This window comes from Ascaphus truei, chromosome 2 (genome assembly GCF_040206685.1).
Source record: "Ascaphus truei isolate aAscTru1 chromosome 2, aAscTru1.hap1, whole genome shotgun sequence".
Lineage (NCBI taxonomy): Eukaryota > Metazoa > Chordata > Amphibia > Anura > Ascaphidae > Ascaphus > Ascaphus truei.
In genome coordinates, this window is record NC_134484.1 from 375,425,483 (window position 1) to 375,441,306 (window position 15,824).

The window sequence follows — 15,824 nt, forward strand, 5'->3', positions numbered from 1 at the left end:
CTACGGTGTTCACATATCTATTGCTTAATGTTTAGGTCCACAGTTATCAAGTGAATGGGACATAAAGTGCGCTGTGGCTTAGCACAGTCTAGTAAATGTGGGTTTAAGGTTTGTGCATTGTTTAAATGTGTATGTATGTATCAGTTTTGCTAGAATTTAAGTGCCATTGGAGCCTTTACTACACACACTTCCTCAAGGCAGTTGTGATTTCAGAATCTGAGACTTGGGTCCAGAATGAGCATGGTCAGGTATGCGCAGAGAAGGTAGAGGCAGGAACCCAAGAGGGGTGTCTCCCGCCAACTGAATTGTTTTATCATGTGCAGTATGTGAGCCTGTCACACAGGTTCACACGCAAACCCCAAGAGTGTGAATGCAGATTCCAGTAGTTTATTGCAGCAAGATTTTGATGAATCAACAGCTGCCTTCATTGGTATTTTTCAAGCTAAAAGCAGCAGGCAGTATTAATAGGCTAATTGTTGCTATTAATAAATCCATTTTGACTCAATCTGTACATCTTACCCATAGATTGTAAAACATAATGTAATGGGCCACATTACGGAAGTGGTGCAAAGCAGTAACACACTTTCTGACCCATTCAAGGCCCCCATTTTTGTGTTCTTGTAGGGAATCGTTATTGGAACAGGAGAAAATTCCGAATTTGGGGAGGTTTTTAAAATGATGCAAGCTGAAGAGGTTAGTAATAAATCAAATGAAATGTTTTAATATGAACCCTTTCGCTATCTGAAGGTCCTGCACGGCATCGCAGCGCAATGGGAACGTTTCTATCAAGTACAAAGCCAAGCTGGTTATTGTCCCCCTTAGACATGTTTTATTTTTATCCCCTATATACCTTAGAGCTAGGGAGAACTTTAAGCAAACAAATGCTTCTCTGCTGTCTCTCTCTGAGTCTCTTTTTAGTATTGCAAAGTGAAACAAGTCATTGACACATTTTTTAAGACAGTGTCAAGGACAGAAAGATGTATTTCTTAAAAGACCTTATTTATAAAGTTACTGGAGTGCTTTAAGTCAGATTACAGTATTTGTCCCGACTAGTAGCACTCCATTTTTAGCTCATTTATTTCTCGGGTGATCATTTTGTACCTGGTAGTAGCATACAATAGCGAAGAGTTCCACCTGTGGTCCCTCCGCACATGTAAAATGCAATTTGAATGCAGCTAAATAGTTTTTCGACATTTTCTTATCTACACGGTTTCATTCTCCAAGGCACCAAAGACGCCACTGCAGAAGAGCATGGATATTTTAGGACAGCAGCTGTCTTTGTATTCGTTTGGTATTATAGGTAAGGATATGGGCAATGGATAAGGTTGGGCAATGCATATTCCGTGTTTAGTACCTTTTTTTCCTTTATAGGGGTATGTTTAACACTCGGGTTCCACATAACTTTTAAAATCATTAGAAATTCCTCACACGTTTGAATGTGTAATGCGGTATTGTTTGGCTCTGTATCCTGGGCTGCCTGCTGTTCATCTTCCTGCACAGAATGTTAACATTAAAACGTCTCTGCATATTTTAGGGGAAGATAAGACATTTTATGTCCTGCCACTCTGCGTTATCTTCTTTTACCCGGAGATTACATTGGGACTTTTTTTTATTCTTTTTAAATGTAAACACTTACTCATGGCGCTGATAAGCAAATGTGTTGGGTTAATGTATTGTATTTTGTTGCAGGCGTCATCATGCTGGTAGGTTGGCTGCAGGGGAAGCATATTCTTGATATGTTTACCATTGGTGTAAGGTGAGTGAGCTCCTCTCCTGGCATGGAAATTAGGCTTTTGTGTTTTGTCTCTTGCATATCTGGCAGATAACAAAAGGTCCCGTGTTTGTACAATGCTCTTACTCCATTGAGCATGTAACGTTCAATTGCAAAGGATTTTGAACAAACAAAAAACCCTGCAATCTCATATTCCTCCTTTCCCTTCACGTGTAAGTATTTATTAATCAGCCTAGTCCAGAGAGTTAAACACAGGATTAAGGGCAATCCTACAGTACATAGCTGGCTGAAAAATAGGGGTTGAACAACAAACTCATTGGTTTCATAAATAAATTAAGGTTGTACAAAACATGCAAGTATTTTGGTACCATGGAAAAATATTGAATAATACTTACACTTGACTGATTTTATTTTGTTCAAGTTGTCAATCACCTTCAGTTAACCCAGTGTTTTCCAAACCTCTCCTGGTGATCCGCGTCCACACCAGGTTTCTGAGACCCCCACTTACAGTAACATTCTATTAGTATGCAAAGAAATATCATTCACCTGGATGCAAGTGCATTGGTTATTCCCAAAACCTGGTGTGGCTGTGGGTCACGAGGAGAGGCTTGGAAAACCGATTTAACCCGTTTAACATGCCCTTATGATTAGTTCATCCTTTAAAGCAGCAATCTGCACTGCTTGTTTGTATATAGAAAGATCCCAGTGGGGACTGAAACTGAGTCAATAAATGTCACCTTTTAACATATAGGAGTGCCTGTCCCTTTTCCCCTTTTTCTGTATCTTTTTTGGACAGTATGCACCCTCCCTTGACCATTATTTCTTATATTTTGTTTTGTGCGCGCCCTGTTTCTGATTTTATATACAGATATCTCTGTGTGATATTTATCTCTCACACACACATACCTATATCATTGGCATGAGTGCCACATCCGAACAAGGATAGTGACAATATATTTTTTGGACACCTCTCAGCTCAAGGGCACATAGATTAGACTCACCAATTATTGTTGCACTTCTGTGCAAAGTAAATCACTGTATATTGCAATGCGTACAACCATTTCTGAATTGCATTTCTTTTACTTGCAGTTTGGCCGTGGCAGCTATCCCTGAAGGGCTACCTATTGTGGTAACAGTGACACTGGCCCTTGGTGTGATGAGAATGGTGAAAAAAAGAGCTATTGTGAAGAAATTACCCATTGTAGAAACTCTTGGTATGATGGCCAACATATTTATATCTTATTGATGCACGTTTTTTTACAGACTGAATGGATTTTCTGTACAACACGTTGTTGCTCATGAAACGAAGATTAATCTGCACTGTTAGTCTGGGTTATCAAGTGGGTTAGTAGTATTGAGGCAGAACACTCGGTATAAGATAAGAATTCAGCTTGTTAGTATCAACTTGTGCCATTTCTGAGACACCTCTTCCCCGTGTTCACTCTTACATGTGTTGTACGATTGTCATGCGCTGTGCTAACAAACAAACCACTTAGGTCCTTGTCCAGACTCCCGTATTGCAGCCCTTTCCAAGATTGCTCAGCCATTATGACTGCTTACCATTATGCTTTGCTACATTATGCTATGATTTAATTGTGCCAATTTAGACTACTTTGGTCTGTGAAAAGACATTTGTTTATGTTGAACCTAGTACAACAGGCTTAAATCATTTGGAATGAGACTTCCTCATTTGAAGGTAGGTTTGAACTTCTTAGCTTCATAGAGGTCTGCATTGTTAATAAAGCAAAAGCGCGACTTGCATTAAAATGTTAACAGCCTAGGGAACTTCCACTATGGCGTGCTGCTGGTCAGACGTGTGGCATTATAGCTTCACCTGGCCGCCTCAACTCCTCACAACTGCTCGTATTAAAAAAATCTAATTTGTAGTGATGGACGAAGCTCTGAAATATGTTTTGTTGGAAGGGGAGAGCGAGAGCTATTTTAGCAGAGTCCCCAGCACTCGATCTATCCCCTGAGTCACCTCCGTCCAAATAACATATGGAGAGAGACCTGTGTTCGAAAAGGAGCATACCTTCAATACCTGGGAGATATGCTAATGGAATATGCAAAGTATTTTTAAATGACTCACATCCCAAACTTCATAAAAGGATTTCCATAATCAATATACTGACAAGCTTAAAGCACCTTGTGAGGAAGAGGGTACTGGTGTCAGGCACAACAGGATCAGAACCCACCACCTCTGCTATTCTGGGCAGCAGCTCTAGTAGTGTGAGCTAAACCAGCTGCTGAATAGCACCACTGTCACAACATACTTTTGAGCTCTACTTACTGCTCATACTGTACCTGTAGCCCTTGCCCCTGGATTTCTTTTAAAGCAAACCACTTCCTGGTTGCCAGTTCAATGTACCATATGCACAAAAAGGAGCACACTTGAGATACCTGTGAGATATGCTAATAGTTAGATTAGCTACAGGTGTGAGCAGTGTAGCTCAAACCTCATATGTATGCTGTTACTGGTTGCTACCCATCTGCTGGTAAAGCTGCTTCCGAAAATAGCAGAGGTTTCCCTCCCACGCCCTCTCTCACCTTCTTTCTCCCTTCCCTGTCCCTGACCCCCTCTCTCTCCCCCGCCCCTCCTTTCTCCCCTCGCTTCCATAAAACTCATATTTCAGGGTTTGTATTTAATATAAAATTACATTGCGGATTCAACAAAATCCAGGTGGATTGGATCCGATGACAGATTAGGATGTATCCGGTCTAATTTTTTTTTAGTGCCCATTCCGCATTTGGATTTTAGTGTGCTGATCGAACTTTGGTAAAAGTACAGCGTCAAATCTTTGGATCGGATTTGGACAGATTCCCTCATCTCTACAAATTTACTGTGCACATTTTACCTCTTGAAGACTGAAGACAGCAACCGGGCACATATTTATGAAAACATCTTTTTACGGTAGTCACACCGGCCAAAGCAACAGCATGCAGGGAAGGCAGACAGAATGAAGAAGGTGGTGGCTGTCTTGGAGGGATCTGGGGCTAATGCCTGCAATCAGAATGGGAGGCCTTCAGCAGATATACTGTAATATAGCAAAAACAGTTTCTACAATGATGAGACATATATCTTACATAAAAAATGTGATGCTTTAGAAAACTCCTTGGAAGAGTTTAAGACCACTCGGACACAACATGCAGCACACTTAACCCACTTAGAAGAAAGGAATAGTTACTTTATAGATGAACTGGATAGGCAGATTTCACAGAAATTACAACTACAAAAAAAAGTATATGGAGTTTGCAGAAGTTAATGTAATAACAAAACAATACTTATTTCCCAAGATTATTTTAATTAAATCTAGAGTTTTCTGCAGCGTGTTCAAAGTTGTTTAGAAGACATAACAAGTTCTCTTGGACTTTTCCCATAAAGTTGGACACAAAACAAGTTCTGGTGAGTAAAGAAGTTACAAAAACCCTCCACCGTACAGTAAATAAAAATACCACCTGTGAGCACATTCCCATGTCTGACAGGTCTGCAACTCTGCCTTTCCCCATTATCTCTTCACATAAAGTGCTTCCACGGCAGCCAGGGATTCTGGGTAATGACATGCAAATAAGCACTGTGTGTCATAAAGTTGAGAACGTTTTTTAGAAGGATGTAGTTCATACATTGGATGCTTCAGAACGGGTTTGCAAACTGGGGGGCGGAACATTTTTTGTTGGGGGAGGGGGGGTTGGGAGAGGCGCGACGCTTACAGAGACTGTGCTCTTCCCCACAACATTTAAATAAAATGCTGAGGGAGCGCGCAAGTCCTCTGTTATTCCCTATTACCTGCTCTCCAGAGGCTTCTGACGACGTGTCGTCATGACAACACGGAGTCAAATGCGAGGTCAAATGGCAATGAGACGTCAAATGACACTGCCGATGCCAAAGAAAAGTTAAGGGAAGGGGTGGGGGTGAGAGCAGGCAGGGGGCGCAAACAAAACTTCATCCAACAAGCCTTAAAGGAGCAAGCGGTATCAACAACCTGTGAAACTGCTGCGTGAGTTTTAATGTTGGCTACAAGTGACCTCCTGTGTTGAGAAGACTAAGTGCTATCTGTTGGCAAAGCACTTCCCAGTTGTTTCTATTTCTTTGACAAATACTCCTGTACTAGTAGCAAGTGCCAAATCTTACAAATATGCAATGGTCATGTCGAGGAACGTTTCTGGCACAATTTTTTTTTTTTTTTAAATACCTCTCCAGGTTTATAAACCATTCACCTTCTTTGAAGTATTGACTGCCATTTTTTGAAAAAATATGACGGGAATGTAATTTAGACACACATTTAAAAATCTTTTGGTGGATCCAATATGTTTGGTTGCTAGGAAATATATCATCATAGTCATCCTCCCCCTTGTCTGTTCACTGCTTTTTATGAAGGCCTCGCCAAGGACCTTCCAGGTAATGCTGTGGTAAGAATCTCTTCTCCATGTTGCTCCAACAAATGTTCTGATTTCATCCGCCCATCTCACTTTTGGTCGTCGTCTTGGTCAATTCATCTCTCGTGGAATCCAGTTGAGTACCATCTTTGTCTAACAATGATCATTTCTTCTGGTGATACTGTATGTCCAGCCCACTGCCATTTTAATTTCTTCGCCCTGGGGATGATGTTGCAGACTTTTGTTTGGTCCACGTTTTCACATCCATATGTGAACATGGGTAGAATACACTGGTTGAAAACTTTCCTCTTGAGGCACAGTAGAAGCTTCTCTTGAAATATTGTCTTGTCTCTTCAAATGTGCTCCATCCCATCTTCATTCTAAAATTGATTTAATTCAAAAGGTTCCCACCCATTCAGTGGCGTAACAACCATCTTGCTAAACTCCGTAAATGTGCAGGGGGGAGGGGGCGGACGGACGGACGGGTCTAGCTGCCCAATACTGGAAGTCGGGCCCCAGTGGCTGCTGGTGCTGGGGCTTCTACTTTCTGCGGTGCCCTCACTCCGCGGCCAATTCCTCCTCCCCCCTGTCTGTTTCCCCAGTTGGCGCTGAATGTTGGGCCCAATTTCTGCTCAGCTTCATACACTGATGGGACCAGAGCAGCTGAGCAGGCCTATTATCGTGGGGTGGGGAGAGCGAGAGGGGGGGAGAAATTAACATTTCTTGCAGGTGGGCATAAAAATTGTAGTTGCGCAACTGCCTCCATTGTTATTTGCTGGCCAAGGTAGACATAGTCTTTGACTTCTAGTTCTATTCCATTTTTTTCCCCAACCTTTTCAGAGAAAAGATTAAAAAGGCTACTTTGTACTTTGAAGGTTCAAAGCGGTATCGAATTACACAATCTGCTAGATAAAATAATCAGTCTAGTTACACAATTTGATGTTACTAAACCTGTGTGGAAAATAACCTTTGTTGCCTGCATAGGAAGTTTTGCTTCCCCGCTGATCACCGTGATTACTGTATTTTATTCGTGTTTATTTTATATTTGTATGTATGCTCATTATGTTTTATATTGTAGTTACATCTCTCAATCATACGTCATTTATTATTTTAAACAATTCAATAAAAATATATATATTTTTTGTTTAAGTGAACAGCCTGTAGCTATCGAGACCCACCTTTGCTAGAGGTTACGTATTTAGACCCAGGTGGTGCTAAGCCAGAATGCACTTCATGGTCCACTAAGTTGAGTAAATGTAGGCCTAAAGCTTCAATACCATTGCATACAGAGCCTTAGTGCATTAAAACTCATATACCTCGTCGTGTTGGACACTTTTTCAAAGTCCCTAAAAGCTCATAGAGGAGCAATGGCGAAGAAATAAAAGTATTCTTCATTGGAATTAGTTTGTTTGGCTTATTGTCAAGAACAAGCTTATTTGCTGAGGCTCCCGGGAGCATCTTGATGGCATTTTGAAGAACGAACAGATGATTTCATGCAAACGTGTGTAGGTGCAATAATCCTTACACCGAAGCTCAGCCAATTTTATGTTGCTAATGCCTTTAATGCAACCAATTAGCCAAGCAGCACAATGGAATAATTAAAGGTAATTGGAGAGGATCGGAGGATTAACCCATTCATCTTTAGGTTTCTTTCACTTCAACACAACAGGTGTAGTGCTTACATACGTTTTGTTTAATGGCATATTTCTCCTTAGACGTTTGAATTAAAATACAAGCCAAAACAAATGGTTTTACTTGGCTTTCCAAGGACATTCTGGGATGCTGCTGGTTTGCCACTCTGACCCACTGTACACGCTCGAGCTTAGCATGCTGTGGGTAGGCCAGGTATCAGAAAGGGACTGAATAGATGGTACTACTGCAGTCCTATTCACTTGGTTATTTTAGTTTTATTTCACAGTGTCCTTTCTTTAATTTTTTTTCTCCAAGATCTCACGTTTTCTTAGGCACCCCTTTACCCATCTGTAGAAATGCTCTAGGTTGAGAATAGCAATAGAAGCTGAAAGGCCTGTTAAAATCATCCAAACGATGCTGTCCTTTAAAGTACACTAAAGCATTACAGGTCACATTTTGCTGGCTCCTATAAACTTATTGTGGTTTAATGTTTCCGAAATTAGGTAGCTCCTTAATTACATTATAACTCTCTAGTTAAGCCCTGCAGCATGACATTTTCTGCTGCAGCCTTTCCCTGGACCACAAGAAACCGGTTATGTATTTGGTGTTTTCATGTTTAGAGTTGGGCTTTTGGCTCTCAGGAGTCATTTTGAAAAGCTTTTAAATATATTCTTAATTTTTAAATAATCGTTACGAATGCTATGAGCCACTTGACTAAGTGCTCTCAATTAATTGCAAATACAATAGTCGTTGCTAAGGCAGACTGAAAGCGCCTTTTCTGTGATTGTTGTTTATCTGTTTATCATTTTTGTTTGTGTTTCATGACTAAATTCATTTTGAAATCACTTAATCTACTTATTTGAATCATTATTCTTGTAATACTATGGTTTTATGCGTTGCTTGCTTTCACTGTCACTTGAGTCGGAGAGGAATTTTGTAGCAACGTGTTTTATTTCTGTCTCTTTCCCTTTGCTGTTAGGCTGCTGTAATGTTATCTGTTCTGATAAAACTGGAACGTTGACCAAGAACGAAATGACTGTAACACACATTTTTACCTCGGATGGAATTCATGCAGAGGTATGTGTGTCTGAGTAGTGAATTACTGTGCACGATTGGCAGGCTAACGCAAAGCAAAGCTGTTCTGAAACAGTACAGTTAAGGCAAATGTGACATTAATAGGATGAAGCTTTGCAACTCTTAATTTATTTATTTTTGTCATGTACTGCTGGTTTTACAGCAAATAGTATAATATTGTGTTGAAATATACTAGGCCATTAAATATACACCTGAATTTACCTCTAAGGACTCCTTTACAAAAACATCTTGTAATCCAGATTAATTCACACAGCCGTGTAAATCCAACAAATGCCACAATACTGGAAAGGAAATGTAATGGTATTGTTTAAGATTCCCAAACCGATGTACCCATCAATTTCATTTTAGAATGAAAAGTTTAAAAAGTTGAAAAGCTGAAAGTTTTATTGAACAGTGACATACTGGGCTGCCAAACAGTTTTGTTGGGTGGTGGGTGGTGGGTGATGCAGTATTGTTGAACCAGGATGCGGGGTTACCGAGCCCTCCGTACCAGTGGCAGAGGAGTAAATAAATAACGTGTAGTGGAGCAATATATATTGAGTTTTGTGACTGATACATTGCTTACTTTTACATGAGAGAATAGTAGTTATTGTTTTATGGAGCAATTTACCATCTGAGCACTTTCCACGTGCATCGCAATCCTGTTGGCTTAGTGGTAGGCCAACTACTGCCTCGGGGCTCCATATTACAATGTTCTCGTTAGCTTGGAACTAAAATACTTTTCAAATATCGTGAGGTAATATAGGGTTTAGAACTGGACCAGATAAAAGAATGTTCCAGTGTTTGCCTAAAATCCTTGTGATGTTATTACAGTATTTGCGGAATTAAAAACTGTAATGAACGTGATGTTCTCATTCGGGATAGTGGTTTTGTGTGTTATTCTAAAAGTGCACTTCTAATGCAGCGTTTCCTCCTCATTATTATGCTATTGAATTCTGGACATTCTTGCTTATAAATTCGGAGGCTTTTGAACTCTCTTAAAATGCATGCATTATGCTGTTTAAGAATTGAAAATCAGGAAAGCACGATTAATTGTATTGTATTGTATGTCTTTATTTATATAGCGCCATTGATGTACATAGCGCTTCACAGTAGTAATACATGTGGTAATCAAATAAATAACAGAGCATAATAAGTGCTTTAGTCATAAAAGTAACATTAAGGAAGAGGAGTCCCTGCCCCAAGGAGCTTACAATCTAATTGGTAGGTAGGGAGAACGTACAGAGACAGTAGGAGGGAGTTCTGGTAAGTGCTTCTGCAGGGGGCCAAGCTTTATATATCATGTGTTCAGAATATCCACAGTGCTATTCATATGCTTCTTTAAGCAAGTGTGTCTTAAGGTGGGTCTTAAAGGTGGATAGAGAGGGTGCTAGTCGGGTACTGAGGGGAAGGACATTCCAGAGGTGTGGGGCACTCAGTGAAAATGGTTTAAGGCGGGAGAGGGCTTTAGATACAAAGGGGGTAGAAAGAAGACATCCTTGAGAAGAACGCAAGAGTCTGGATGGTGCATAACGAGAAGTTAGGGCTGAGATGTAAGATGGGGCAGAAGAGTGTAAAGCTTTAAAAGTGAGGAGAAGAATGGAGTGTGAGATGCGGGATTTGATCGAAAGCCAGGAGAGGGATTTCATGAGGGGAGATGCTGGGACAGATCTAGGAAAGAGTAGAGTGATTCTGGCAGCAGCGTTTAAGATAGATTGTAGGGGAGACAGGTGAGAGGCAGGAAGGCCGGACAGCAGGAGGTTACAGTAATCAAGACGGGAGTTTTAGCAGTCGAGCAACAGAGGAAAGGGCGTATCTTTGTTATATTGCGGAGGAAAAAGCGACGGGTTTTGGAAATGTTTTGAATGTGAGGGGCGAATGTGAGAGAGGAGTCGAGTGTGACCCCTAGGCAGCGTGCTTGGGCTACTGGGTGAATGATCATAGTTCCAACAGTAATGTGGAAGGATATAGTAATGTGGAAGGAGATAGGTTTGGGAGGAAGTATGAGGAGCTCTGTTTTAGCCATGTTGAGTTTAAGGCGGCGGAGGGCCATCCAGGATGATATAGCAGAGAGACATTCAGAAACTTTGGTTTGTACAGCAGGTGTAAGGTCGGGTGTTGAAAAGTATATTTGTGTCTCGTCAGCATAGAGGTGATGATTAAACCCAAAAGATGTTATTAGGTCACCTAGAGAGAGTGTGTACAGAGAAAAGAGAAGAGGTCCCAGGACAGAGCCCTTGGGTACCCCCACAGAGAGATCAATAGAGGAGGAGGTGTTGGGAGAAGAGACACTGAAAGTACGATGGGAGAGGTAGGATGAGATCCAGGATAGAGCTTTGTTCCGAATACCAAGAGTATGGAGAATGTGAAGGAGAAGAGGGTGGTCCATGGTGTCAAATGCTGCAGAGAGGTTGAGTAATATGAGCAGAGTGTAATTAATGTTTTATAATGTCATCTTTGTAAAAAGACAGAATTGTATATACAGGCATACCCTGGTTTAAGGACACTCACTTTAAGTACACTCGCGAGCAAGGACATATCGCCCATTAGGCAAACGGCAGCTCACGCATGTGCCTGTCAGCACGTCCTGAACAGCAATACCAGCTCCCTACCTGTACCGAAGCTGTGCGCAAGTGGGGAGACGAGAGCCTGTTACAAATGTGTTATTTACATCAGTTATACACGTATGTGGCGATTGCAGTACAGTACATGCATTGATAAGTGGAAAAAGGTAGTGCTTCACTTTAAGTACATTTTTGCTTTACATAAATGCTCCGGTCCCATTGCGTACGTTTTTGCGGGGTATGCCTGTACTGCTCTTCTATTGTCTAACGTGCTTTCAAGTAATTTAGGAGGGATTGCACCCTTCTGTGTACTCATCTGTGTGTTTTTCAGGTTACTGGAGTTGGCTACAATCGCTTCGGTGAAGTGAGCCATGACGGTGATATTATTCATGGATTTTGCAGTCCCTCAATAAGTAAGGTTGTCGAAGTAAGTTCTTGGTAATATTATTATTACTATTATAGGACCCTCTTTGTTGATAGGAAGAACAATGTGAAGTCTCTCCTCACATAGGCCATTTGGAAGCCACAAGGGATGACGTCGTGGCTTCCTATTGGCTCGCAGGACCTTTTAAATAGACATTTTCCGTGCCCAGTGGCGTTTTTTCACCTGCCTTGTATCTGTCTGATATTGGAATAAAATAACTACTTCTACCAGCACTTCTATCCAACCCTGAGTACTTGCTGCTGTGCTTAGTTTTTCTCCTGTTTGTTTGCCGGAGGCTGTCTGTAAGTATCTTGGGAAGCATGGGGGTCCCCCGAGCGGAAATTAACACTGTTCATGCTCTTCCCATCTAGTAAAATTTTTAATAAAAGGAACGCAGTTTTAAATATGAATGGGACTTGTTTGTCTAGAAGTGCCAATTTATTTATTTATTTATAAAAATGTTTTATCAGGAAGTAATACATTGAGAGATACCTCTCGTTTTCAAGTATGTCCTGGGCACAGAGTTATGAAAAAAGTACATGGTTACATTAAAAGAACCGGGTTATACAGTGAATTCACAGACATTTCATAGGACAGGTAGGGTTGGAAAATTGGGTACAGGGGATAAAGGGCATATGAGTTTCAGATAGAAATAGAGCAGCTTTAACATCAACCAACATCAGCGAACGGCAGCAAACGGTTCACACCCTTTGGCTGCCCTTCGGCTGCGCCAAAGGCTGTGCGCCTTTGGGGCAAAGCAGATGCACAGTGGGGTGGGTGGCTGAGATGCAATGCAGCTGTAAACAAAAGCTCTTTGTGTCCTCATGGCTCGTTAACATTCCAGTGAGTGGGGTTGACGTTCCACAGAGAACAACAAATGTTAACCCTTAGCACGCTGGTCCTTTGCAGAGGGGTTAATAATTGAATAGTCTCCCTTTCAAGCAGATATGTTCAATGTACATTAGATGCATGTGTCTGCATAAAGTATTAGAGTAGGTCTATACACTTTCAGTGCTCTGAGGATCTTTCTCTTTAGAGAGTAACACCCCAAATAATAATATTGGATAAGCAATAAATGCTGCTGCTGGATGTCCACGTTTCTCACCTAAGCCAATTTTGCAATTGCCACCCGTTTTATAGTTTGCCTACAGCTAAAAAGTAAATGGGCATTGCATGTTCAATTTTGATTACTTTTTGCTTTACAAATTCGTTCAAGCTTAAATTTGTAAAACCAGATCAAATTTTGAACATTTGGGACCTTTCAGTGGAACTTTTTGCTTCAAAACTTCTAGTAAAATGTTTGCTGGTTTTGCAAACTTTTGGAAAGTTTGTTGGGAACTGCAGAAAAGCGCACCTCAGCAGGTTTACATATCTCTGCTGTCTGCTTTTAATGCCTTAAGCACCCACCAACTGGAAAACCTCCCTTTTTAGCTATCAATATATCTGAGGATAGCTGCAAGGAACACCACCAAAAATTCAGATGGCACTGGCTGTGTGAAGGGCGGATCTTTGAAAGTAGATTTGGGAAGTTTTGATCTTTATATCTGCATTTGCTACAAAGTACACACATTGCAAATATACTATTCTATTTGTCCTGGGTTTTTTAACGCAGCGGTACGCAAAGTGGGGGCGCTGGATTTGTCTGGGGGGGTGCGGGCGGTTGCAGAGGCCCCGTGCTCTTTCCCCGAGGCATTTAAATTAAATGCCGGGGGATCGCGTGAGGCCCCTGCAACTCTAAAACTTACCTGGACTCTGCCGGCGTCACTCGTGTCCATGGCAACACGGCGTAAAATTACGCCGCAGGGTCATGTGAAGTCACACGTGTCAAATGACGCTGCGGGTAACGTAACGACCTTGTGCCAGGTGAGATAAGGGGAAGGGGGGGGGCTCAGAATGGAGAGTAGCAGGCAGGGGGGTGGGGGCGCAGCAAACAAAGTTTGCACGCCCCTGTTTTAGTGTATGCTTCAGCCAAACTTCATATTTCGAGAGAGCTAAAAATGAAAGAAATAACATTTAAAGCATTATCCAGGAGTAAGATTTTTGAAGTTGCACAGCATTTATATAATGAAGCATCAGCAGCAAAGTACACATGCTGGACAGCTCTTCAGATGACTTTTACCATTTATTATGAACTTTTTTGAATTACCCAACTTGATTGTACCGGTATGTATTTCTATCGGCCACAGATGCTCTGCCTTTCTACTAGTTATAGATTCTGATTCCATCATGCCTGTTTTTAATCAGCTGGTGTTCCTATGCCTTAGCCTAGGAGTAGCCAACTCCAGTTCTCAAGGGCCACCAACAGGTCAGGTTTTAATGCTATCCCTGCTTCAGCACAGGTGGCTGTCATACTGATTGAGCCACCTGTGCTGAGTCAGTGATATCCTTAACACTTGACCTATTGGTGCCCCTTGGACTGGAGTTGGCCATCCCTGCCTTAGCCTAAGACTACGCTTATAGCGACGGCGACATCAGGCTACGGTCGCTGGAAAAATCTAATTGAGATGACTTCCAAAGATCGCGACCAAGCCATCGCCCCATTGCGCCATCACATCGCGCTTACTATAAGAGCTCGCGGCGGCAATGCATTTGTTTCGACGTCGCGTTGCTGTCGCCGGCACTATAAGCGCAGCCTTAGTCTCTTTCTATTGATTCATCTGATCACTGCTGGTGCCTGGTATCAGCTCACCTCTGAGCATCACTGCAATCGGGGTTTGTGGTTTCTCAAAGGGATGGTACTACTATTGATGGGGTGTCCTTAGTTGCTATTGTGGGAGACTGTACATAAAGTAATAAAAAATACATAACATCCTTGCCATTGTGCAATAGGATATTTTATAGCAAACCAACCACTTTATGGCTCTTTCAGCAGCATCTTGGCAAGCCAAGGACAGGCTCATAATGAGATGTCACATCAATGCTGATGCCTCATTGTGTGTCGTCGCTCATTTGCTTCATTAAGCTCCCACAAGCATTAAATAACTATTTAAAAAGAAAAAACACTCCAGGCCTTTAATATTTTAGCTAGTTAATGAAAGCCTAAAAGCATCCATACGTGCATTTAAGACGGATGTCTGCTCAGTTACAACCCCCTCCTTGTAGATCTCCTTGATTTGGGAACACTTTGGCTTGTTCTCGCTTGTGCATGATTACACATTTCATGGTGGACAGCACTTAAGCTTTGTGGAAGCAATTTTCAGCTGCAAATCTGTTAGCGTACGCAGATTTGTCTTAATGGGCAGCAGCAGCAGCAGCAGCATGCAGAAAGTGCCTTTGTGATGGCAAAGGATTCATATAGTCTGGTTTCAATTAATAAGTAAATGTATCATGAACCCTACCAAGACACAAGTGCAGGTGTGGCCAGCTCCAGTACTCAAGGGCCACCAACAGGTCTGGCTTTAAGAGTATCCCTGCTTCAGCTGAAGCTGGGATATCCTGAAAATCTGACCTGTTGGTGGCCCTGGGGGACTGGAGTTGTCCACCGCTGCTCTAGTGTGAACAGACATACCGTGTCTATTGCTTTCATTGAGAGGATTTATACTGGTCTACCAGTATCTCTTATTATTAACAAGGGTTTGTTCTGTTTCTTCCTACCTTCTAGGCAGGATGTGTGTGCAATGATGCTGAAATAAGGAACAACACTTTAATGGGAAAGCCAACGGAGGGGGCCTTAATTGCGCTCTCTATGAAGGTGAGTGATAAATCCTCTCAATCCAGAGAGCGAATATGTTCTTTAAATGTGTATTCATCTTTTGAATATGCTTACATGCTATGTGGTTATTGCTTTCAATAGAAGTATTTAAATGTACGAAGGACCTGTAAAGTGTTAGAATAGTAATGCTTTTCAAACCCTGAAAACGACAGTACAGGCTGATCTCACAAGATATGTAACAGAGATGAAAAGGCAAAGTAAGGACACTGCAAACAGGCTTTTGTTTTTATCCATCAATCTGGGGCTTTAATGTAACTGTTAACGCCTTGTTTGCATCAGCATGAGGAGCAAGATTTCGGTGTCTGATTGTTA

The 15,824-nt window shown here is 41.6% G+C and overlaps 1 protein-coding gene across 4 annotated transcripts in view; it reads left to right on the forward strand.

Annotated features, from left to right (window-relative positions):
- The window catches only part of ATP2C1 (ATPase secretory pathway Ca2+ transporting 1), a 133,293-nt gene that overhangs the window by 89,799 nt on the left and 27,670 nt on the right, over positions 1-15,824 (forward strand). For all 4 annotated transcript variants that reach the window (XR_012799254.1, XM_075587086.1, XM_075587085.1 and 1 more), the window contains exons 9-15: positions 625-693; positions 1,225-1,300; positions 1,690-1,756; positions 2,822-2,946; positions 8,718-8,815; positions 11,708-11,803; positions 15,402-15,491. Coding sequence is in view for 3 of the 4 variants with exons in the window: in XM_075587086.1 (XP_075443201.1) it covers positions 625-693; positions 1,225-1,300; positions 1,690-1,756; positions 2,822-2,946; positions 8,718-8,815; positions 11,708-11,803; positions 15,402-15,491 (621 nt within the window). In the remaining variant the exon portion in view is untranslated. The remainder of the gene's footprint in view (positions 1-624; positions 694-1,224; positions 1,301-1,689; positions 1,757-2,821; positions 2,947-8,717; positions 8,816-11,707; positions 11,804-15,401; positions 15,492-15,824) is intronic.